This window comes from Tachysurus vachellii, chromosome 12 (genome assembly GCF_030014155.1).
Source record: "Tachysurus vachellii isolate PV-2020 chromosome 12, HZAU_Pvac_v1, whole genome shotgun sequence".
In the NCBI taxonomy this organism is placed as follows: Eukaryota; Metazoa; Chordata; class Actinopteri; order Siluriformes; family Bagridae; genus Tachysurus; species Tachysurus vachellii.
The window spans coordinates 11539988-11566772 of NC_083471.1; the positions used below are offsets into that span (position 1 = coordinate 11539988).

Genomic DNA, 26785 nt, shown 5'->3' on the forward strand with positions numbered 1-26785 from the left:
AGACAATGCACATCATATCCAAACCCATTTGCACTTACATTTTATCTTTGTTGGAAAGTTATTCTGTTTAAGATCCAATATTTGTGATCTTGGTGACAACACATTAACTAAGCCCAATCTGTTGTCCTCTTCTAGATAAAAGCTGTGACCTTAAAAATAACAAATGTTCAGGTCTGTCAGATGATGAAAAAGAGACATTGACATGTCATCTGGATTTTCAATATCCAGTGCAGTAAAGAGCAAACAGCAAGTGATTCAATCACCTGACGACTAAAATTAATGGTGTACAAACAAAATAATGGTAAATACATAAAAATATTTGTAAAGTCTTTGAGTAGTTTTTTTAGCTACCTACATAAATAAGATAAATACGTATTTATTAGATATTCATCTAAGCTCAGATCCATGAAACATTGTGTGTATTCAGAAAAGAATTCCAGATCAACTGTTTTACCTTTCCTCAGTTTCTATGAGTTTCAGAGAACTATGGTACAAAAGCGACCTCCGGTGTACGAAGTGCAAAAATACCACTCAACATATTCTCATTTTTCCTAAATGCTTACATTTATTTAACGTTAAACAACAATAGAAAATGCACAGTATGGGACTTTCTTAAAAAATAAAAAAAATAAAATAACGCTCCATTCAAGTAAGCATAATGTAAATTATGACAACACATAACCTCTAAAAACAGAGGGTAGATCTTTGATAGCACCACTAGATCCGTAAAAAAAAAAAAAAAAAAAAAAACACAATATATATATATATATTTATATATATATATATAAAGAGAAACTGCACCAAATAAAATGAATGAATTGGATACAGTTATTAGCTAATCCCTGACTTAAAATAAGTTACTAACTGAAGCTAAGAGTGGAATAAAATTGCAATGCTTTGCCATTAAATAAAACCAGCACCAGACCTTCAATGGAATGGGGAAAAAAGTTCTTATTCAATCTTTTGAGGCATTTCAATGTCTAATCAGAGTCATTTGTGCTCATTATCATATATTAGTTATTAGTAAAAGAAAGGAAAATGTAATGGGGAAAATGCTAGACTATATACGCAAATGTTTTTTTGGTTTTGTTTTGTTTTGTTTCTAGGGAGTTTGTTTTTGTTTGTTTTTTTCTAGGGAGTTTTATTTACCCCTTTGTCAGACAGTAGCTGAAGTGATTTATTTTGTAAATCTACTACTCCTTATACATCACTGCATTTAACAATTCAAAACTAGCTAGCTGTTGATGCTGTTGGTTACTACTATGTTGTATCCTTAGCAGCAATTGCTAGCAACTACTTATTTCAGCTTACTAAGTAGTATACTGTTGATATACTAGTTATGGAATGTGCTAATATCCTTAACTAATGTTAACTAAAGCTAGCACACCACCACAGAACTAGCATAAGTTAGAAGCTAAAGTTGCTTTGGCATAATACTCTGAATTTCTTTTCATTTAGAAGATGTACACGCATTAAATATCAATATGTTTGTATTAGTATTAGAGCTTTTATTAATTGTTTTACATTTTGCCAATTTTAATTATTTTCTGCTCTGATGTTGGATACCTAAAACTCCTGATATTTTCCAAACAAGTGCCCATGATTCTTTTTCAATACTCAAGGTTCTTAGCACTCAACACTCCAGAAATGAAATGTGATATTTGTCACCAATGATAGAAAGGATTTATGTATGACCACAACTGTATGACATAACTGTATGAAATAATTGAAATACTATATTGAAATAATAGTAAGGCACTAAAGTTATGGCAAGTACAATTCCCAAATCCGATGATCTTCAGAGGTCCTGTCATTCTTGTACATGAGTACATTAAGGCATCATTCCCTTAAATATTAGCCGAATCACCAACACCAAGACAAACACATTATGTTTGGATTGTTGTTACCACAAGCCATTTGAGATTCATTCTAAAATTATTATTGTGTTTCTGTTAATCCACTGTTTCTTTTGCTGGGAGTCCTGAACCAGTAGTGTTGGTGTTTTGCTTTACTAGGCAAATACGATAATCATTCTAGCAAACCGTACCTCAATATCAGAAAACAAACTGTCCAGAGCGTAAGTTTAGCAGCCGAGGCCAAACATATAGACAGAGAATATGCTGACAAGATTGTGTACCCTGATAAAAGGTTCAACATTATTATGATGTCATAATTATCATTACATGCCCAGTAGTATTTAGTGTGCTTCCTCATATAGGGTTTTTTTTTTTTTTTTTTTTTTTTTTTGTGTGGGTGGGGGGGGGGGGGGGGGGGGGGGGGGGGGAGTTGGGTGTGGGTTTTTTTTTCTTTTCCATCTCAACAGAGTGGCAATGGTTTGGTGCATGCATTTAGCACCGAGTGTTCAGAGAGAAAAACATAGTGGTCCAAGCAATCAGTGTCTCCGTTGTCTCTTATCCAACAGTCTAGCAACCAGTTTACCTGGGGGTCAACTGGTTGTTCAAAAGGCCAGGAAACAGCTCCTCTGTTTCACCACTCACTGATCCACCTGTAAAAAAGAAAAGTCTGTCCTGAAGACTTTCCTGTGGTGGAAAACGTCACGTTACATCTTTAACGCTAACTGTTACAACACGCTGACACTTGAGACCGCTTTTGCAAATGAGAATCAATGATTAATATGAAAATGAATTATAAAATGATTTAACTTTATTTAGATATGTATTAATATTAAACTAAATTATGAATAATGAATTGTTTCGATCTGATGATCTCACCTATATGACAGTTGTACATCCATATGCGGTGGCCATCATAACGAGTCCTGCATTTCACAATATTGTTGGTGTAATCGGACTCAGCCACCTCGTAGTTGGGGTTAATGACAATCTGAAAAATAAGTTTAATTCAGAGGCTGGGACTCGTCTAATCACACGGTATTTGTACTGTGTACAGTATTTAAATCAAGTACATTATTATAACTTTAAATGGTTAAATGCTCTCCTCGGTAACAGAATTATGGCCTTGCTTTCTCTGAATAAGAGACATTTTTCCTTCAAATGTATCAGACATTTAAAAATAATCAAAAAATAATTAATAGGATGGCCCCAAAATTTTATGTGTGAAAAAAATTTGTTTAAATTTGGTTTTGATTAATTTGTCAGTACAATGTGATTCAGTTGGATATTTGTATCCTAGCAACCACAAACCAAAGCACCACCGTTCCTCTTTATTTACTGGGACCAAAGAACATACACCCTGTACGAAACGACCTCTTACTTTGACCAAAAAACAATGTTTGAAATAAAGCCGTGAGTGGATTTTATAAACAAACAGCACCATGACTGACACAGTTATTTAACTTGTTATTAAATTTAGTGGTTTGGGAGGATTGATGATCAAACATGATCAATGATTTATACAAAATTTTAGTTATTTTTGCTTTAGGCTACAGTTTTAGGTAGTTTGTTGGTTAGTTAGTTAGTTTGTTTTGTTATTGTTAGGGTATTTTGTGTTCTTGGTCAACTTTAATCCCTCACTTATTCATTGTTAAATCGTCTTTTTTTTAAAGTTAGATTTATCACACAAGTTTCAGACACATCCTGTTAGAAGCATTTCTTCCTAATACAATTTATTGTATTGAGACCTTTTAGTAGCTTTTGTTTTTCTAATCAGTTGTGGGTTTTTTTAATGCTAATTCTTACTAAAACATTTCAATGGTATGTTAGTGCTATGGTAACAAACAGAGGTGTATATCTTTCTTTAACATGGTGGAAATTAGCATAATTACTAGAATAGCATGCCTACCGTAAAAATACTGTAGGTTGCTTTTCAGCAAACTATTAAACCTAAGCCTAAATTTTCAGATTCATTCATTCATCTTCTACCACTTATCCAAACTACCTCGGGTAACGGGGAGCCTGTGCCTATCTCAGGCGTCATTGGGCATCAAGGCAGGACACACCCTGGACGGAGTGCCAACCCATCACAGGGCACACACACACATACTACGGACAATTTTCCGGAAACCGGAGTACCCGGAGGAAACCCCCAAGGGAGAACATACAGGGAGAACATACAAACTCCACACACACAAGGTGCAGGAATCGAACCCCGGCCCTGGAGGTGTGAGGCGAACGTGCTAACCACTAAGTCACCGTCCAACTAAGATATTTAGAAAACACATGATGCAGCTATCTGCTCACCTGGAACATGTAATCCCCAGGCTTGACGTCAGTGATGTCCACCCACTGGCAGTCGATATCATGTCTATAGGTGTCCCAGCAGCCCACCGTGATGCCCTGCTCACCAAAGTTGGCACATTCATATTTTTTTTCAATGCCTGGTTAAAATACAAGAGTTAATGTCATAAGTCTCTTCAGGATTGGGCGATATTATGATCCCCAAAATGAATGGGAAATCAAACAAATGCTGTGATATTCAAATCAGCTTACATTTTTTTCAAAATGACCACAACAAACATTCAGCCAAAGCCTTCTACAATTCACGTGTAGTGAACAGGAAAACAGCTAGAACAGAAAGTAATTAAATATGTGCCTTCACTGGTAGGAGTTTAAAAGAAGAACGTCTGTAATTTCACCACATCAAGTAAAAATAATAATGATAGCACAATGAAAAAATAAAACCTTTCAAACCTTTTTGGCTGCAACAAGCACAAAAAATCTTGGAAGCACTGCTCATATTTGGTCGATGCCATCTCTAAACATGAACAAGCTGAACACTGTAACATTGTGAGATGGCCATGTTGGACATTCACAATTGTTAACAATAACACACTTTAATGAAGCAACATTAACATCAGTAACTACTTGGCTCAGGTGTCTTAGGAGCTGAGAGAGAGAGACAGAGTGAGATAGAGAGAGAGCACAACCATGTGGACTGTCTGTGAGTCATTTGAGTTGAACACTGTTTGACATTATCATGCAAACCTTCATCACACTCTGAGTCTTCGAGACAGAAGCTGGCTTTGTGTCCTTCTGCAACTTTCGAGCCGTTTAAGCTGAGCAGATCATAATAAGTGAAGACCTCCATGCTGTGGTAATGTCTGGAAAGATTTTAACACAAAAACGTGTATTCTTATTATGAGTGCCATAAACTATATTAATGAAAAAGTCCCAGAATATGAATTCCTGTATTTTTACTTCTTGTGGTGAAATAAACGTTCGGACCATGTTTTGCTGACCTGTGACAGTCATGCCAGACCCATGTTTCTCTGCTGGCTTTGGGTTTGAAGTCGGACTGGCCGTTGTTGTGGATCTGGGAGGAGAACCGCAGCAGGCGTCTGTATGAGTTGGCCGGAGTCAAGCTGGACGTGGAGGCCAGGCAGTTCTCCTCATACGCACACTGCAGCATGAACATGGGCCGGTCCTCTATGTACGTGGTCTGCTCCACCACCTGAGGGTTCAGCACGAGGTCTGGTGCGGCTGCAGGAGAAACAACAGTTTAAAAAACCCACATGCATTATTTTTTTTATGGAATTATGGGATGTGCAAGGCATTGTGGGTGATGAATGTACTCTCAGCGCAGGTGACTCCGGCAGCATAGCGTGCTCCTCCTCTGGGGCAGTTCACGTGCTCTCCATGATGTAGACAGTGAGACAGAGACATCTCAGTACCGGCACAGCGCACGCCGCTCATAACTACACCGTCAGCGTTCACCAACCCGGGCCAGTACCATGTCTCCTACACAAACACACACACACAAACACACACACACACACACACACACACGTCATTTACACTTTATTGGACATCATATTATGATAAAGATTATGCTGATTTTTTTTTTTTTAGAAAAAGTGAATTCTGTGATGAATTCTCTGAATTCATGTGAATTCTGTTTACATTACATGTTTCCATTATATTAAATGGATTCTTGTTCAAATCAAATCAAATCAAATCAAATTTTGTTTGTCACATACACGTACATACAGAGTACAAAATGCAGTGAAATGCTTTTTATGTCTGTCTGGTATTCAAGCATAAAAAGGAATGGAATTAAGGATAAAAAAAAAACAAGGAGGTAGATAAATAAAAAGCATATACATAAATGCGTATGGTCCTTAAAGTGTCCAAGTGCAGTATGGTATGTTATAAAGTGGCACTGTGCTGTGCAAGTCCAGAGTTAAAGTGACAGTCCAGTCATAGTACAAAAAAGGTTGTGCAGAAAAAAGTGAAGATGGAGGGAGAGGTCCAGTACTACAATAGATTGTTTCATTTAGATGTATATTTTTCGAGATTAGTTTATATATATATATATATATATATATATATATATATATATATATATATATATATTTCCCCCACTGTGGGGACTACACACATTTTAGCTGGAAAAAAGTAATGTCTGATGAAGACAGAAAATATAAATAAATAAATAATTAAAAAAAAATTAATCTTTCTTTAAGTGAAACATTAACATAAACACAATAAAAACTGTATGATTTATAAAAAGATTACAATTATTTTATTTCACTTACCAGTAATTCTATTATATAAACATTTCTCACCACTCAAGTCACGTGAATAATAAACACTTTATGCTCACTGGTGCTATCGTACGAGTAAAAAAATAAAAAAAAGCGTAACGTATTAAATATATATAAAAATAAAAAATAATATAAAAATAATATTAGAGTATAAAGGACGACCTACGGGATGTTTGACGGGCCGCAATAATGCATTTTTTCTTTAACACGTGTAATTTCATCACTAGAGGGAGCCATACGCGTGTTTTGCATGTTTTTAAACATCACTAGTCTACATGCGCGGCTGATTAATTGTCATATCTCTAGTTTGATATTTAACTATATTTAACCCTAACTATATGTTACAGAATATGAACTTTATTATTTTTTTTAAATCCACAATATGTTCTTCACACTTTAACAGAATTTGGGGATAACTTTCCCTGCAGATTACGGTCCAAATAAAGGAGGTGTGGCCTCTGTGCACGTCAGAGTCAGTAAAGAAGGCGTGGCCTTTGGTAATCTACTGTGTTGCTGTAAAGTATTGTATCAAATCAGAGTTAAGTGCATTTCTTCACTAATTAATCACACTTGGAGAAACACAAATCTAATCAGCTGCAGGTCACTTTGAGCTTGTTATCTGTGTTCCATATGGTTATATGAAAGTTGAAGGTTTGGATCCCACTGCCAACTCTGAGCACAAGATGGCCAAAACTGTCACAAATAAAAATGTGTCTTTTAAATAAAATAAAAATGATTAGAGGGAACAGATATGTTTATATCCTGCATGTGTGAGAGTAGGAGTGTGTTTTATAGCAAGCATCCATGCAAGGAGAGGAATCTCTCTATTGGAATAATCTATTAGGATGATATAAGCATATTATTATAGTAAATTATTCCTGATCTTTGCATCAATATGATTACGTAGAGAGAACGACCTCACTGTTTTGTGATGGAATTCCTGACTGTGACATAATCATACCTGGAAGGCGTGGCTGGCGTAGCCGAGGCCGAGTTGCCTGCACACTACCATGGCTTCCATAGTGCTCCAGCCATCTCCACACACTGTGCCCCACACCAGAGAGCCATTTCGCTCCATCAGCACTTCGACGCGGCCCTCGAACGGGTTACGGCCCCCACTCAGACGTAGCTGTGTGGGAACAAAATCAATTCCTTAATTATTTCAAAACAGTGTGTTCTTATTGGCTGAAATTCAGTAAGAAGGATAAGTGGAAATTGGTCAATTTCTAAAACTGGTGAACAGATATGTAGGCAGCTCCATTTTAATCAAGCCTGTATGTGTAGGTGGATGTAAGGTCTTACACGTTGCTGGAAGCCCATAGCTGGGACATTGCAGCGGACTCCAGCATCCTCCTCATGGCTGCATCCCTCCATGTCTTTTTCCATGTTAAAGACACATTCAGTGACAGATTGCTCAAAACCAGTGCACTGTACCTCGTTCATATGGACCGGGCCCATTCCTGTAACACACACAAAAATCTACACTTATTATTATTATTTTATTTATTTATTTATTTATTTATTTGTTTGTTTGTTTGTTTGTTTGTTTGTTAGAATAATTAAACTACCAGTAACGAATACCAAAATCCATTTCTTCACTAATGAAAGTTATTTCCTGTTATGATAGTATTACATTATAGCAGCTATAAACTTGTTTCCTCACCAGGTACCTCTCTGTTTTTCTCCTCTTGAATTTAATAAGACAAAAAAAAATTAAAGTTAAAAACCTTACCTCTGTCTCTCTCAAAGCACTGGCAATGGAGACTCCTTTCAGTAATGTTAATAAATAAATGCCTCCTTAAGGAAAATTATAGCTGCGTCAAACAATTCTACATTTTCTTTGTAAAATGATAATTGTTTAATCCATTGATTATTAGTGTCTAGACAAGCCATTACTAAACTTTCTGACCAATAAGAGTCGAGGATTTAACAGCACCATGCTATATCAAGTGTTCTCAGTAAAGATGTATAGTAGATAAGTAGATCATTGTTGTTGACCTTGACCCAGTTGACCTCCAGACAGCGCTTCCTTAGCGGTTCCAAAGCCGAGCTCTCGACACACCACGGTGGCAGCCAGCAGGTTCCAGCGATCGTCACAAATGGTGCCCCACTCACCATTTTTCAGCACCTCCACCCGACCTTCACCGACCACTGCACCTCCTTTTAGGCGAACTAACGGCATCTAACAAACAGAATCAAGTACTGAGTGTGTGTGCAAGTAGTCCTGTTTATTGTTAAGCCATAAACAGTACTGTAAATTTCCTTTTAACAGAATATGTAAAAAAAAAACAAAAACATAAAAATATGGTTTCCCTTTTAACAAATAAACCTTTTTTTTTTTTTTTTTTATCAAAAATCATAATACATTCATCCAAACTGTTAAAATGCTATGGTTCATTCTGCTTTGTTGATGTATAGTTGGTCAAATAATATTGATGATTATGGTGAAATAATAATGATGACGAATGATGAAATTAGTGAAGAAATGTCTCCACCTTCTGGTGACATGACACATTATCTGCACTTATAGCAGAGGTACACAAGGGGGCACTACAGAGGCAAAACTACATACCAATTTGTTTAGTTTTACATTATTTTCACATTTTTCACATTTCAAGTTTTTGTCTTGTAATACGCACAAAACATAGGTCAACATTAAAATATTGATGAGTTAACAATGTTTCTATGTGCTGTAAGCTAAAAAATCTTACTTCTAGAGATGTGTAACTAGGACAATTGTAAAGAAACTTGAGAACGTGACATCTGGATGCTTTTTGGTCAATGAATTCATCCTCTTGGGGAGAAAAGTCCTGCCTGAGCAAAATTTGAGAGTGATCGAACACCATCCCTTATATTAATGTTGGCGTAATCATAGAGGTTCGTCTGAAATTGCAGGGTTGGCTACAGAGCTTTCATGTATGGAGTTGAAATAAATGTCTATCTTAAAATACATGTAAATGATACACTGACGGTATCCGAGTGAAAAGCCTTCGGTTTGGGAAAAAGTTGGCGGAGGTTTGAATGTCTTGTGTCAAATGATTTAGCTCTTAGTTATAATGCTAAGGAGAAGCACATAGTTTTAGGGGTCAACTTTAGAATTCAAAAGCTCATATCTTTTGCCCGATATCACTAAATGGCTAACAAAATATGTGATTTAAAGCCTTGAAAAGACACCAAAAAAATGTGTGTGTGTGTGTGTGTGTGTGTGTGTGTGTGTGTGCGTGCGTGTTTTTGTGTATTGGATCTTGTTTGTATGCTTTACCAGTAAATTTCCACCTGAATATTTAGCTTGTTTAATTGAATAACCATCAAAACCAATTTTATGGCAAATGAACCAACAAACACAGTTATGAAATGACTGATACACACTCACAATATCATACACAACATCAATTAGTTTTTTCAACATTAATTACCAAATATTTCAAACACAAACATACCCGAACCCTGAGCATGTATTCCACAGCTCCATAATAGATCTGAAACCCACCTCATGTCTGAAGGCTTTCCTGTAGCCATGTAAGGGGGTTGGAGCAAAGGCTCTTCCTGGCACGCAGCTCACTACCACGGGAAAACCTTTTTCACACGTGTTGTTGGCCATCAACGAATGTCCCAGGTTGCAGCTCGAGAGGTGGGCTTCGTTTCCTGTGCAGTTCACCGAGTAATCCCAGTATGAGGGCATCTTTCTACGTGCGAACAACCTGGAGAGAGAAACAAACCCCAGAATCAGGGTTTTTTTTTGGTTAAGGGTGATATTAACATGGGCAAGTCTTCTACCTCTCTTGTATTCTGAGGCATGAACTCAAAGTCTGTTTTTTACTAAATGGATGAGGTATAGATTCCACGGGGACTTCAACTAAAGTTACACAGTCCTCATGTCAACTCAATTCATTGTTACATTTATTAATAGACCTAGTCACAAAGCAGCATTACAGGAAACCCAATGTCAATTTATATAAAATCTAAACAACTGTAGGGCGGATGAAATGATGATTAATATAAGCAGGTTGTAAATAAGACTTCTGAGATGAGCACAGGACAGTTTTTATGCTTCAAGGAGCAATTTCTTTTCCTGATTGAGGACACAAGACAAAGATGAGAGATACTTCTCAGTAAAGATGTGATTCAGGAAGCTGTAAAATCTCCAGTATCAACCATTTTTTTGGTTTCTTTAAATTTTTGCTTTATTCTTTTTGCTAAATTTTTGCTTTATGATTTATTTTGTCTTATCAGACAGATAGAAGCAGTTACTCCCCTTTCATTTTCTAATATGAACCACATCAATCATTCCAATAAACATTACATCTTCCATTTTCATTGATTCAATGAAGTTTACAAACTTTTGCTAATTTCTTTCCTATTACATTAGATCCAGATGCAACACCAGGCTAAAACACTATTATGCAAAAACTAAATCTGATAATATATCAAAACCGCAAATGATGATATAAACTTGGACTGAAGCACATTAACTTTTAGTCATTTTCATGCTCTGTCAAAGTCAAACGTTTCTCCAACTTGAGTGTTTAAGAACAGAACGATCAGTCTCACACAGTGTGTTGAGGTGGTGCAGGAGGCGAGACTCAGAGGCCACATTTGGTTCTCGTTTAGCTCCTAAGCACAAGAATGTCCTGCACAGGACTCCATCCAAAGCAGTCTGTGTCAAAAACAAGCTCAACGGGGACATTGACTTACCCTCAAACAAATATACTGGCAGAAAGAGTTGCATCTCCAGCCCACTGATCTGTGATTTAAACCACAGATGGAATAAATAATTCAGCTCCCTAAACACAAACTACAGCATCCAAAACAGAACCACAAATGAAGGTTTAATATTTTAGCAAATGACTCTCAAATTCGTAATTTTCATTGAGAATGAACACTTACACTAGGCAACTGATCCCACATGATTAATTACTGGTGTGAGATGTTTTTCACTCAGTTTCCACATGGTCTTATATGAAGGTTTAGAGATTTATGAAACCTTTGGCCAGCCTTGTGTCATGGAATGAACCTGAAGCATCCTATCCATGTTACATTAAATTACAAAGAATTTTTCAAAGCTGGGCTGATGTCCAAAGATTTGTGGCTTTGCATGGAGCAAACCAATCATTGACAGTGTTTTCTGAGGAATTGAATGGAAATTCAGGAAAGTGTTTTGTGTTTATTACCGTTATGAAAGAGTCTTCTGTTGAATTCATGCTTTACAGTGGAGGTGATGGATGCATACATTTGTTTACTGTTAGAGTATCAAGCTATATTATGCACAATTACTATAATATTGGTGGCCAACACAGGGCTGTCAAGTGTCACGCATTGAGAGTGACAGTCACGCATTTCAGTCTTTTCTCCTGCTCTACACAATAGCCAATCAGAAAATAGCACTATTGTATATGGGTAAGATTTAACGCAACAACCAATATAAAAAAACATATTCATTAGAGAGGGTATTTTTGATGGTCGGTTTGAACAAAACCTCAACACGAAACAGCTTGTCTCTGGACGGGACATTGTCCTCAATCATGACCCTAAAAATGGCTGGACTTGAGCCGAACTGTTTTAAATGGGAGCCAACATTACAAATGATAAAGGAGTCCAAAAAGACAACAAACACTTACAATAAACAACACCAGTTATAATCTCTCTCTCTCTCTCTCTCTCTCTCTCTCTCTCTCTCTCTCTCACACACACACACACACACACACACACATACACACACACACAAATTAATAAATGGAAATTAAACAAATACTTTGTATTTGAAATAGCGGTCAGTGATCCTTACCAAGCACAACAACTCCCCCATTTTTTTATTATTTTTTTTTTTATTATTATTTATTTTAATTATTTATTGGGGGGATGGGGGGGTTGGAGATGTCTCACTTGCCTGTCTTCAAAACTTGAGAGCCCCACCAACATCAACAGCCGTTATTGAAGAGAATGGTGTACAATTAGTGCAAAGATGGTTAAATGTGATAGAAACATTGTGGAAAGGAGAATTGTGGAATGTTATTGGGAATTTGGAATGGCAATAGGATAATTGTGGTAGGTTGTAGAATTCTAATAGAGAGATTGTGGAATGATGAGGGAGGTATCTAATACTGATGGAGAGATTGTGCAGTAGTGATGGAGATATTGTGGAATGGTGATGGAAAGATTATTGAATGATGATGGAAAGATAGAATTGTAAAAATTGCGGAATGGTGATGAAGAGATTATGGAATAGTGATGGACCACCTGGACTGCCCAGGGACATATGCCCAGATTCTCTTTGTCGACTTCAGTTCGGCTTTTAATACTATAATTCTGGAAATTCTCCGCTACAAACTCATAGATGAGACTGGGAGGGGTTACCTCCAGTATTCGGACAATCAGCACTGGCGCTCTACAGGGACGTGTCCTCTCCCCACTACTATTCGCCCCCCATACTAATGACTGCACGTCAAGTGACCCAACTGTTAAATTCCTGAAAATTGCAGATGATACTCTGCTCATCGGTCTTATCCAAGATGGTGATGAGTCTGCATACCAGCAGGAGGTGAAGCGGCTGGTGCTATGGTCCAGTCAGAACAGCCTAGAGCTAAACACCCTCAAAACTGTGGAGATGATAGTGGAAAGTCCCCTCAACACTACTCCCCCTCACAATATCCAACAGCCCGGTGTCATCTGTGGAGACCTTCAATTTTCTGGGCACTACCATTTCCCAAGACCTGAAATGGAAGTGCAACATAAACTCCATCATTAAAAATGCCCAGGAGAAGATGTACTTTCTACATCAATTAAGGAAGTACGGTCTGCCACAGGAGCTGTTGCTGTTCTACACTGCAGTCATTGAATCTGTCCTGTGCACATCCATCATCATCTGGTTTGGAGCAGCAACAAAACAGGACAGGAACAGACTGCAACGCACAGTTAAGACAGCAGAAAAAATAATTGGTGCCCCTGCCCACTCCCCAGGACATTTATGATACAAGATCCAGAAACAGGGCAAGAAAAATCACTACTGACCCTTCACACCCTGGACACAACCTCTTTCAGCTCCTCCTGGCAGGCGCTACAGAGCTTTGCTTACCAAAACTGCCAGACAGAGGAACAGTTGTTTGTATAAATAGCAGGTCTGGGGAAGACTTGGCCTAATGGTTAGAGTCTGACTCCTAACCCTAAGGTTGGGGATTCGAGTCTTGGGCCGGACACGCTGAGGTGCCCTTGAGCAAGGCACCGAACCCCAACTGCTCCCCAGGCACCGCAGCATAAATGGCTGCCCACTGCTCTGGGTGTGTGTTCACGGTGTGTGTGTGTTCACTGCTGTGTGTGCACTTTAAATGGGTTAAATGCAGTGAACCAATTCTGAGTATGGGTCACCATACTTAGCCGTATCTCACGTCACTTGCAACTTTGACATGGACCAAATGATGATGTCGTCACTCTGGATAAGGGCATCTGCCAAATGCCATAAATTTAAATGTAAAAAATTATATTCCCTGCTTCATATCTACAGGTACTGAATTATCAGAACTGTCAGTCATCACATCACCTATATAGGTTAAACATACTACTGCTGCTGCATATTGCACAAAAGCATAATATTGCACAATACTGTTATTTGCACTACCATGCACTTCCCACACTTTATGTGCATAACTGATCAGTCATATATTCTGTATTAATATTTAATACTCATACTGTCTATATTGTATCACATCATCTGTATTGTCTTGTATAGTCTGTATTGTCTTGTCTTGTATAGTATAGTATTATTTATGTCTGTACTTTTGAGAATCCAAAAATAGCTGGAACCAAATTCCTTGTGTGTGTCAACACACTTGGCCAATAAACCTGATTCTAATTCTGATTCTGATTCTGAAAGATTGTGGAATAGAATTAGAGAGATTGCGGAATGGTGATGAAGGGATTGTGGAATAGAATTCGAGAGATTGCAGAATGGTTATAGAGAGATTGTGGATTAAAGAACATGACATGCATGGCATGCTGGTATGGTAATATTATCAAAGCGCACTGACTTGTAGACGCGTACGTTGTAATTCTTCTCCGCAGGGAAGCCGAACATGCCACAGATCACCCTGCTGTTCATGGGACTCCACTCCTGGTTGCAGATCTGCTTCCATTTGCCGCCATCCTTGACCTCCACGTAGCCCTCAGTTACAGGGATTCGCTTCCTGTAGGAGGACAGAATTGGTTTGATGCGTACATCCTCCACCTGGATGGTCAAATGCTGAGAAGAGAAAGATAAACACAAAACATTTCTCACTTAACACCAGTGCTGTGCATTACAACTAGAAAACATGTTACAGCATATTGCGCAATGTGAACAACAATTTATCAGCTCATATTTCATAGCAAAGCTTAATAGGAATGTGAGGAAATGGAGGAGAGCACAAATGGTACAGAGGCTAACAAAGATTTTACAGCTCAGTAAGCCAAAAAATGTTGAAATGTGAATAGCATGTGCTGTTTATGTGCTTTGTTCTTTCAATGCTATTTTGGGGGAAATTTGCTTGGATCTACTCACTTGCAAATCCAGCTCCCAATCAATGCTAACATGATGCTACAGTAAGTGTGACTCCCTATGTCACAGAGCTCTGTTTGATGGCCAAATCCACACTACGCAATAAAAATCACTTGAGTTAGGTGGAATTTAATAGGCACATAATAGACATAAAAACAAAACAACAATAAAAAAACATAACAGTGCCTGCTAAATTTCTGTTTAGGTAATATATACTACTGGTGTGCATGGTAAAAATCCATACTTAGCCTCTCAGCATTGAGTTAAACTATAGGGAACAGATGCTAAAGTACAAACAAAGAATAAAAGCTAATGAGGCATGTTAACAATACTAAATGGAACAGAAACTATTGGAATTTAAAAAATGGAATGCAAAACGGTGTTAACTACATACATGCCAGTGCAAGCAGGTCAGTGAGTTTATCTGCATTCCTTTGCCTATGTCTGAGTTGGAGAAGTTTAAAGAATCCACAATTAGCTGTGCTCAGCAGAAATAAAATGCTTTAAGCCTTCCACAGCTTGACCTTGTCTTCATGTACACACACACACATACATACACACACAAACACATACACACCACCTACACATCCATCTGGAACATGTATAATGCCTTTCCTAAAGTTTAGAAAAGTTTTTCCTTTCCACAGCAGCTGAAATGAACACTTGAGACAGCAAGCGGAAGTCAAAATAATCTATTATCCAAAGCTGTAAGGAAAAAAGCAGAGTAAAGAGATTGTCCTTTCTACTTATTAACTCTGGTTTACCACATGACACATAAATGGGTTATACCAAAGTGATGGTGTGAACTTGATCCTGATTGGTCAGAAGGGTGTTGCTTCATTTTCTGTAACAAGGAGCTTTGACAGTAGTGAAGCAAATTAAAGACAATACTTAAGGTTCTAGAGCATACAAATGTTTTAATATGGACCCATATCTACTCATGGGTATGTCAACATAAATTCACTACCCATTCTCCACAGACATCTGCTGTCAAACGGTACCTCGAGTGGCTGCACAATTATAGTGTGGAAGACTTCAGTTAAACATTAAAGAGCCATTTATACGTTCGGGTTAACTCTTAGAAACATGCTTCTTGAAGGCCATTTCACTCCCAGACGCCTCAGCAGGAACATCTGCGCTTGATTATCTTATAGTCCAGTCTAATATAGCATCCAGTGGGTGAGTAATAACATGTGTAACTTGATGTCTGGGACAAATTAAATTCTAGATGTTCTAGAAGAGTTAGGCAAAAAATGCTGTTTCAATCAACTGTAGAGTATATTGTCAATTATTAAAATGATCACTAAATACTATCTCTCTGTATCTGTATAATACCTCAAAGTTATTATTATTTTTTAAGGGTTCTCAAAGAATTTCAGAGGCAACTATATGTTTTGGCACATTTTCATCTCATATTACACAACACTGCTGTTTTTATGGCAGCTTGTTAGCAAATCGCTGTGTTTCTTTTTCAAATTGTAAAATTGTATTGCAAAAATATTTTTAATGATTTTTTGCTTGTCAGAATGTTGAGTTACATTTTCAGGCAACAGAAAAACATGGGAGGGTTAGATAATAGAGTTTTGATTTGTCTACGCCTGGACTTTTGATTGTGTACGGATCAGGCAGAAAAGCTCTAGATGTCAAACGCTGTACTGATGTCCCAGGTGATCCCAGGATGCATACAATGAGAAAGAAATTTAACATCTGCAGGAAAAAAAAAACAATTTCCAAAACAGAGCATTCACCACACAATGTTTACAGCTGATGGACTTTCCATACTCTTCCCAGCATATTAGGGGAGAGGGAGGAAGAGCGGGGCATTCATTATCCAGCAGATACTGATATTCAGATAAAAACTACATGTTAAAGCATGAAGTAAATATTGTCAAAAAAGACACTAAAACATGGCAGCATTCAATTTGCTAGTAGTGTATAATAGTGTGTGTGTGTGTAATTATTTAAATTTAAGCATGCAGTCAAAACATTGAAACTTTCCAAAACAAGAAAAAGCCACACACAATTCTCATGTAACACTGTTTGTAATATCTGAGGGGAAAAAAAGAAGGATAAACTTTTGAAATAGCCGGTCTTTAAACGCAAACACAAAAAACAAAATCACCCTTCAGACACTATTAGCTGCTCGATTTCCTTTTGTTGTCAAAACAACATGTGCCTTTAGATGCTAGGAGGTAGAATAAGTTACAACCTATTAGCAAAAAAAAAAGGTTTAGCAAATTTCCTAGAAACATGTGGCTTGTTTCTGTGTTCTGAGTTCTGTGCGCATGTGTGTCTGAAGGTTGTTCACCAGATGGAAGATAGATTTGTAAGAGCATGTCTGTCTTTTTTTTTATAGACAGAAATAAAGCTCCCTTAGGCTCATCGAATTGGAGAAGGAGACAGAGGCACAAGCGGTGAACCTGTTTCCATGGCATGCCAAAAAAAAAGTGGAGGAAAGAGAAAGTGAAAAAATGAAAGGTCTGATAGAACACATGTGTATCTCCAGTTGAGAGAGAGAGAGAGAGAGAGAGAGAGAGAGAGAGAGAGAGAGAGAGAGAGAGAGAGAGAAAAGAGAAAAGAGACAGGAGTGGATGATGTCTTCTCATTCTTTGTATTCCTAAGAAGCAACATGACCTACAGCAAAGTTGGGTGGAATTTCATAGGATCTTGTAGTAATGCCATAAGTAAAGATATAAGACTGCACACACACACCAATCAGATATAACATTAAAACCAGCTTGTGTAGGTTGCCCTGGTTCTGGTAAAAACAGTTCTGACCCATGCATGGACTCCACAAGACCTCTGAAGGTGTGCTGTGGTATCTGGCACCAAGATGCTAACAGCAGATCCTTTAAGTCCTGTAAATTGCAAAGTGGAGCCTCCAATGATCAGACTTTGTCACATTTCTCAAAGCATTCCTGAAAAAACTTTGTAGTGTGGCAAAATCGTTCAGATGCCCATTTTTCCTGCTTCCACTCATCAACTTGATATTTGACTCTTTACTTGCTGGCCAATATATCCCACCTCCTAACATGTGCCATTGTAATAAGATATCCAATGTTTTTTTTAGTGAGAAGAATGGTGATCAGTGATTGGTTAGTGTGAGAAATGTTAATCAGTGATTACTTATTGGGAGGAATGGTGAACAGTGATTAGTCTGTCGGAGCAATGGTCACCAGTGTGAGGTCAGTGTGAGGAATGGTGAACAGTTATTAGTTATTGGATAGAATGGTGATCAGTGATTTGTCAGTAGGAGTAACCAAACCTGCACTCTCAACTCTAACACCAGTTGGAGGAAAAATGACTAATCCTAGTCCTGTCCTTAAAACATCTTGTTTAAACCTTTCTGCATTTTTTGTGGAATTGTTATATTGGGGATAAAAAAGATCCAGAATTTTCTAGGTTTATGTTTTTAATTTACCCATTTGTGGGAACCCATGATGGTTTTATGTACATCAGTGAGTTTCAATTATGGAAAGCTTCCTAAAAACCCTCAGGTTATCAGTTTCTCAGAGATTGGAGCTTCTAAGGTTTACAGAATATCTATTTAAGCTTGACAGTCAAGCTCATTTAGTAAAAAAATGCTGACTAAAAAGTATTAGCTGTAAGGAGAGCATGCATTAGGTCGAGATGCCACGTTGGCTCTTTTGACCGCTTATCTTATCTGGCAAGTCTGGACTGTTTTAAGATGTTTCGAAAGGTATGTTGAATCTCCCGACTGCTGACTGCTCAATATGATACGTTTCATGCTAGCATAATAAATGAGCTGTACCACAGTTTGAGGAATTTGAAGTGACCATAACAATGGTGTTTAGTAATATGGTATCTACCCTTGGGCTTAAATATGTGGTAAAAATCTACTTATTATTACTCATGAGTGATACTCCACTGGAAGACTCCAATGGAAACAGCAAAAATGGCCTTGAACCTAATCTGACAAACTATGTCAAAATACTTGACCACTTGTCCTACTAGTCTTTAATTAACTATCTAATTAATTATCCTAGAGATGTTTTAGCAGGCATTAACACATTTTAATAACACTAGTAGCTAGTAGTGTTCCTTATACTTCAAACAAAGAGCTTCTTAAATGAATGGTAACAATCTGTTGAGGCAAATGGCTCCTATGATAAAATACATTTTGGGACCACCAGGAACACTCATTGGTAATTATCACTTTCTGATAATAGACAGTTTTATAAGAGTTACTTCAGGCAGAATTTCTCAGGCCTAGCAACTAGGTTTAGAATGTAATTAAAAAAACAATATGAAGAACAAAACTTTCATTCTGGAAATGTAAGAATAACAATATCACAGTGTCATTGTCTGAGCACATGGTAAGGCTAAAATGAAAAGAAAATGTTTTTTGTAGTTAGCTGAGAAAATGTGTTAGCACAAAAAAATAATAAATAAGAAGACAGGAGTCACTGCTGGTTTTACTGAGTCACAGGTTGTATTTAAAACTTAATTAGGACAAGCTCAAGATGTTCAGGCAGATAGAGAGAGAATGATGTCATGATAGTTAAGACTGCAGGCAGTTAGTATCCATTAGGGATGTCAAAGTAATGTATTGACTCTAAGCTCAAGGGCATGAGTGTGACCTTTAAAATTGGAAAAATGAAAAGAAGGTTGCTGGATTATACGGAGAGAACTGGACAGAATAAAAAAACTAAAAGATAAAGATGGAGTAGAAGTGATGGGTCAATACCACTGCACCAACATCAGCAGGTTGTGCAATGTAAGAAAACACACCAATAACACATCAATGAAAAAAGTTTCAGTATTTTATTCCAAACTAACATGTTGACACCAGTGAAGACCATATGTTAAATATAAAGCAAGCCATTCAGGGTGAACTGTTCCTTTAAAGTGCTCTTCATTTCCTACGCATACATACCTGCAAATAATTAACCATATGAAACATTCAGCAGACACAGAGCTCAAGATGGAAATGCTCACCAAGAGATTGTAATTTAGTCGTTAATTCAGGCTTAACCAGAATCCAGGTTAGTTAATTTGGGCTCATGCCTTCTGCAAAGATTAAAAGAGCTGTATGGAAGACCACTTCAGTGCAAAGGCAGACAAAAACACAGCTGCGTTCTCCTAGCTCGAACCAAAATCAACCCTCCTTGTGTAATACCACACTGATCCAAGATCAGACAGTTTCAGTCACACACACACACAGATCAAATTCGAAGGTGAAAAACTGATCCTAAGTTATTCTGAAGCAGTTCATTAAATACAGGGTTATGTGGGGGAGTTTGGGAACATATGAGTCATTGTTTGGAACAAAAAACAGGATCTGCAGTGATTCTCCTGCTGGGAAAACACTGTATATGAGTTGGGGAGGGAAGCTGGGATTTGCTTTAAACTGAACTTTCTCTATATTAAGGCTAATGAGCTCATTTGAGATGTGAGGGTTTCTTCCAGAAATGGGATAAATCTTATGCAAAATAGTTGCTAACTGTTTTATGATGTATTTGGTATTTGCTCTTCCTGGCTATGTGAACTAAAAGCAAACAGTCAAAGAGAGCCAAGAAGGAAGTCTGTACATTGTATAAACTCAGTCACAGTACAGTAAAATGCCTAGATTGCTTCAGGATTGTGCTTCATAGTTAACCCGAGATAAAGTCAATAACTCACGCCTGCTCAGAAATCTAGTTTTATTGTATGTTACAATATTGTCATGGCTACACATATATTACTCCATTTACAAGCATTTTTATTTCACAAGAATTTTTATTTAATATATTAATACCTTAATAGGTTATGTTTTTCTACTTTAATTTGAGTGATGATTCTGAAGCTGTATTTTTATGAGAAAATTTAGGCATGTGTGGAGCAGAGTGTATTAGCAGTTAGCCAGCAAGGAAGTTCACTTTGCCAAAGCCCTTCTCCACACAAATACAGACTAACTCAGTCATCAGTATTGCACAAAGCTAAGTAAGAAACATCACAACACATTCACACAAAATCCAGAACAATACACCTGGAAAGAGTTAGTGGTTTGGACACAATCTAAACCTTAAATGGGGAAATATTTATACATTGCATAGATGAATTCACGCTGGGTACATTCTGTCCTTGGAGTAATAAATAGTACTGCTAAGAATGAATGCTAACATGCAGTAAACATGAATCAGTTACGACATCTGTAGGATCTACTCCTTAGTAGCTGGAATCTTCTAAAATGCTTGAAGAAGTAGCATTAATGCAATATGATATCACTCTCTTGCTCGACATGCTGGTTATTCCGCATGATGCTTATCGTGTTCCATCTTACACATGGTCAAATATTCTGTTGCTAGTGCTGACCTTGCTGCTTCTTAACCACCATTACGTGTGGTCTATTGCCAGATGTTGGAAAACGACTGTTTTTTTTTTTTTCTTTGGCTCAGTTGGTGGCTGCTAAAGCAAATCTGACTAGATGGAGTCTGAAGGCCAGATGTCTAAATGGCTGAAGGCATCCAGGCTTCACTTTGTAATTTGTACCTGTCTCTTTTCGAGACAAAAAAAAAAAAAACAATGCTGCATTTTGTGTCTACTCTACTTCTGGTAGTTGTAAGCGGTAGTAGGGACAAGTTCTGCAGAAGGTAAATCCTAATGCTAGCTCCTCTAGCAAACAGTTTTCAGTTCAACAACAGTGTGCTTCTTAGAAAGCCTAAATAGCAGTTCTGCTATTTAGGCTTTCTGCTATTTAGGCTGAAAAATGCTGCATTTTAGACTTGTTCTAACAGTCTAAAACCTTCACATGCCAGATTAGTCAGAAAGAAATTACATCATCTGTTTTTTCCCTAGTAATGGACAAAAAGAGTCCATTCTTCAAAAAAGGACCTGGCGCCACTGCAACTAATTGCAGAGGACAGCTAAAAATGTATATATAAATCTGTTACACTGTGTTTTCAGGTCTAAATCAGGTCTTCTAGTTTACAGAAAAAGTCATTAGCTTGCAGTTCTTTACAGTATACAATTAATTGTGTAGTCTTAAACTCTGGTGTACAAATCTAATGCATCATCATTATCTCACTGGTAACACAGTGGTCAACGACCTCAGCTGTGACAGAACGGTTATTAACTTGATCCGGTCTCCTAAAGTTTTACTAATTCCAAAGCAGGGGATTACAGACTAATTACTGTCTCACAAAAACATGCGTCCACCAGATTGAGAAAACAAAAGTTGCGTCCAAAATCACAAACTTATCCATTATTCTATGCTGTTTGTAAGACAAGGTGTCTTACAAATGTCTTTTAAATTTGATTTATTTTTCCCATTTTGGGATTTAAGCCTTTAACAACAAAAAAAAATAGTGTGCTTACATCGATGTTGTTGTTGACTGGATTGAGGAACCTGAATCCTGGGATCCTCTTGTCACTGCAGACAACGCCAACATCTTCCGAGTGTTTGCAGTCAGACACCCCAATGCCATTGGACTCGCACTGTGCCAGGGTGCTCTCCTTCCCTGTGCAGTGTACGTTATCAAACCAGATGCGGCCTGTAAAAACAAGGGGTATCAGTCAGAACTCCTCTGGTATACAGTGCCTTAACGTAAAACTTGCCTGAAGATTCATTCTGGAACTGGTATTGGCATTCGTTAGGTAATCTAACTCACACCCAGTACCTTTGGTTAGTCCTCTAGTCATGAGCTAAGACAGCATACCTTCTCCTTTCCCGTATTTGGCTGAAGGCACCCAGGAGATGGCCTTAGAGTAGCCAAGCTCTCTGCACACCACTTGAGCAGCATGGTGGTTGAAATCGTCATCGCAAACGGTTCCCCACTGGCCCTCATAATAAACCTCTACACGTCCCTCGTTGTGCTTTCGTTTCTCTCCGGCTAAGCGTAACTGGATCCTTGGCACATCAGCGGGAATCTGTGGAAGGGTGTAGTGATCCTGCTCAGCCTCAGGGTAACCTTGGGGATAAATCAGATGCTCGTACTGTGCTTGGCACAGGCTCCATATGCATGCTAGTACTGGCAGGTGAAGCTTGATAGACCATGGCACCAGCATTGTGGTGTTTGTCCGACAAGTCTGAAAATAAACAGAGGGTTAAATAGAAAAATGCTGCATTAGCGTACTTTTACCAAAGAAGGATTTAACGTTTCTTCTATAATTGTATGTGCTGATGTCTATAATTGCTGATGTCTTTTGTTCTTTTTGTATATTACAGCTATTTACCAACAAAAAACAAAGCTCCTTTTATCATTTAAGTTAGAGTAAGCATGTATACTATAGTATAAATGTATATATTTTTGTTTGCTACCAAAAGAAACGACAATTTTTTCAGGATTTATTTTTTGTCAGTGGTTGGGTTTAAATTTTAAAGTTACACCTTTACTTTAAAATGTTACTCTGACCCTGACAACTTCCATGAATGTAAAATAAATGTCTTGCCATATCATGATATACAGTATTCTTTGCTAATTATTCTTTGTTTACTATTTAACATAAATTAGGTGCAGTGGTACTATATGAGCTCTTATATAGGGAATTAATATAAAACTGTCAGAGCTGCTGTTATAGGAAATTGTGTTTAATATTAAGCACTTTCTTACCAATCTAATTCAATAATTCAACAGCACTGAGGGATAAAGCACATCTTAAGTAGTTGCTTTGAAGTATTTAGCACACACAATGGAACAGATTAAGAAAAGTTATATTTAGCCATGTTGCTTTACAGTAATCAAGTAGGACAGAAATCCCAGGACTGTTATAATTCCACTGAGCAACACTGTTAACTGAAGTGGATAAGATTTTGTCTGATTCACTTTGGAAAGGAAAGTCACTTTACATACAAGTCTGCTAAATTGAAAACCCAAAGTTTTGAATAACAAGAAAAACACACAAAGGAATGCCAAGAATGTTCCTTTTTTCACTCCATAGCCCATGTAAAAAAAAAGGAAGAATCTGATTTGTTTCTTTGCTAAAATGTTCCCTCAAAATTTCAACATCAAGCTAAAAACAGAATCCCTTCCAAAAGGAAAAAAAGCACACAGTATACCAGTAACTACATGCTCTATAGACATACACTCTAAAAGTGTCAAACGTTTGTACCTCAAATGCAGATGTGGCAGACTCTAGGCTCATGAATCCCCTGAAGAATTGTTCACATTTTCCATTGCTACACCGCTCATTGGGCTTTGCTCAGGCATAGCACAGCGTGGCAGTTATTACATAAGCTTTTAAAAATGTACACGTTACTACATGGTTGGAAAAAAAATCCAGAAACCATACCATGGCCTGTAGCTCAGCTTTATCTTAATACCTGATGTGTTTGGAAAAAAAAGAAAGAAAGAATATGATGTATGAAGTGATGCTTGCACTGAGCCATAATGTCACTTGTTATGTGGGTGGATTACACAGGCACCGCTACAGTACATATCACTGCACAGAATTTGCAAAATGTTTCTGATTCATTAGAGAAGGAAACAGCTGGAAAAGAGATTAGCTGCAGTTCTAAGAATTTGGGGAATGAAAGAACTGAAAAACATTTTCTGATGTGAATGTGAAAATTGCTACTTAACCAGTTGGCATAATATATTGCTAATAATACTTCCTCATCCAGCTAGTGCATCTGAGTAATGCGTTTCTTTTATTTATAGCAAGACTGTTTTGTTTTCCAAGGGCATTTCTAACTGAATCCTAAACATCATAGCATTAAAAGTCTAGACACATTTAAACATTGTCCTTACACAACACTGGCATTGTGACCTTTCACACTCTGCCTATATACTAAGACTTGTGTCATGTGTGCATTTTTGCCACTGGCCACCTTGAAGGGAGATTCCTGGACCACCAAAAAGGTCAGGGGTCAAAGAAACACAAACATCAGTGCAGTGGCTTACATCTTGTGTGTGATGGATTACTTTTCTTCTAACAGCAGCTTGGACATGCACTCAATAACGTTGCTGTAATAAAAGTTCGTTCACACAATCTCAGACGACTAAACACATGAAGAAACAGGCTTGTATTTAACAAAGAAAATTGTGTAATTGTTGGCATTTTCCGTAAGGAGACGTGTTTGATATTTGTAGAAGGGAGTCTATGGTGTCACTGGTTTCAGAAGAGTCAGTCAGTTTTCCACCATGGGAAGGACTTCAGGAGAAACTACAGATGACAGACAAGTTTGTCAAAAAATCACTTATGCTATAGCAGCCCTCTTTTCTCTTAAAACTCAACCTGATACATTCCCATGGTGAAAAATCTAAAACAACTATTTCTATTGTTCAAATTGCAGTGACAATGGAGACTCCTTTAAGAAAATTCCTATAAGACAACTACACGGAGTACAAAACTATCCCCGAGCCACATCTTACATTTAAAGTTAAACTATTGCTGAACATATCTAACATATCGAATGGCATAACACAGGGAGTATCACAGCATAATCAGGCATATTTACAGCCAGATCCTTTAGTCTCTGGACTTCTCTCTTCCGGTGTCATCATAGACATTAATCTTCCTTTTTTAATGTAGTTTAAACAAGCTTTGCTCCATGCACTTTTATATGAAACATGCTTATTCTTGAATAGCAAATAAAACAAATACTGACATTTGTTTTTATTATTGATAATGTTGAACTAAAGCTAATCACTTTGTTGAACTTACCCTTTTGTGTCCGATGTGGCTTCAGTCTGTTCTCATCTGTTTCCCAATGCTCCCTCAACTTTTGACTGAGGTCCAGCCTGAGTTATGGGGGTTGCCAGATTAAAGGCAGTTTTTCCACCTTTTGGACCTGATTTCAGTTCTATTAAAGCTTATCCTCATGACTCGCCTTCATTATTCAGTAAAGTAAAGCTGTATCACCGACAAGAGATGATCCAAAAAAACCTTGGCTGGAACTTCACTTGGTTCTCTGTGTCAGATTATTATATAGTGGTGATATTGTAACACAGAGAACCAAGTGAAGTTCCAGCCAAGGTTTTGTTGAGTTTTAAGAGAAAAGACGGCTGCTATAGTAAACTTTAAGAAATGAGTATAATGTTTCTGTCTATTAGTGTGTTTCCTTTCAATCTCACTATACTCATCATCATCATCATCATCATCATTACAACACTGCCAGAACTTTGACCACGTCCTTTGTTAGGACGACACTAACTCCCCTGCTGAGCACTCTGCTTATGACCAAAGGATTTTTTAATCATGTGCAATATTTGTCTGCAAGAGCAAACTGGGATCAAAGACATGTAGTGTAATGACGTTAATGTTCACTTTACACTGTCCATGTTGATGTTCATTACCAGACTCACATTCACCTCACTTTTATCTGGATTTTTCCACAACTGTCACAGGTTTCGTTTTTGTTTGTTTGTTTTTGTCTTACAAACTTCAAGAGTAAGAAAAAAGAACTAGAAAGGATGTTCCATAACACTGAAGTTAATCAGAAATCAACGCAAAACAATGACGTCATTATTTGTTCTATTATTCATAGAAAGTAATAAAGGGAAATAATCAGCTTTGAAGTCATTGCTTTTAATTGCGCTAAATCGATAAGTAGTAAATATGCTTTAATTTAAGCGCTGTTTGAGCTAATGAAGAATTTACTGTATATAAAAATACATTCTGCTGATTTGATCAAATTTTGATGACACAACTTCGTGTTTGGCTCAATCTGGCAACCCCAGGGAGTCACGCCTCTTTGTAACTGCACGAAGCCCCGCTGGGATGCTCTATCGGTGCGTCTCTGAAATTCCACCAAGCTGAGTGGAAACGTGCAAAACGTGCAGTGTGAAGTGCCAGCGTAGAAAATCCGGGCTTCAGGAAAAGTGTACATTGTACAGTGTACAGTTTACGTCTAC

At 37.5% G+C, this 26785-nt stretch overlaps 1 protein-coding gene across 1 annotated transcript; it reads right to left on the reverse strand.

Moving 5' to 3' along the window:
• Window positions 1–781: 781 nt before the first annotated feature.
• Window positions 782–25648, reverse strand: loxl2b (lysyl oxidase-like 2b). Its single transcript, XM_060883753.1, has 14 exons — window positions 25596–25648; window positions 22649–23018; window positions 22308–22483; window positions 14485–14696; window positions 9954–10164; window positions 8462–8645; window positions 7766–7923; window positions 7425–7592; window positions 5492–5657; window positions 5159–5399; window positions 4905–5020; window positions 4161–4297; window positions 2733–2844; window positions 782–2506 (listed from the first exon to the last, which is right to left on the reverse strand). The coding sequence occupies exons 2-14, from the start codon at window positions 22995–22997 to the stop codon at window positions 2436–2438; spliced, it is 2301 nt and encodes a 766-aa protein (XP_060739736.1). The 5' UTR covers window positions 22998–23018; window positions 25596–25648; the 3' UTR covers window positions 782–2435.
• Between the last annotated feature and the right edge of the window lie 1137 nt (window positions 25649–26785).

Bases quoted from the DNA above. Each gene is read 5' to 3' on its own strand.
- loxl2b (XM_060883753.1), bottom strand. From the start codon at position 22,997: ATGCTGGTGCCATGGTCTATCAAGCTTCACCTGCCAGTACTAGCATGC. The intron at 22,484-22,648 runs GTATGCTGTCTT...TTGTTTTTACAG, and splicing joins CAAATACGGGAAAGGAGAAG to GCCGCATCTGGTTTGATAAC. The intron at 4,298-4,904 runs GTTTGCATGATA...TATTTTAACCAG, and splicing joins AGACTCAGAGTGTGATGAAG to GCATTGAAAAAAAATATGAA.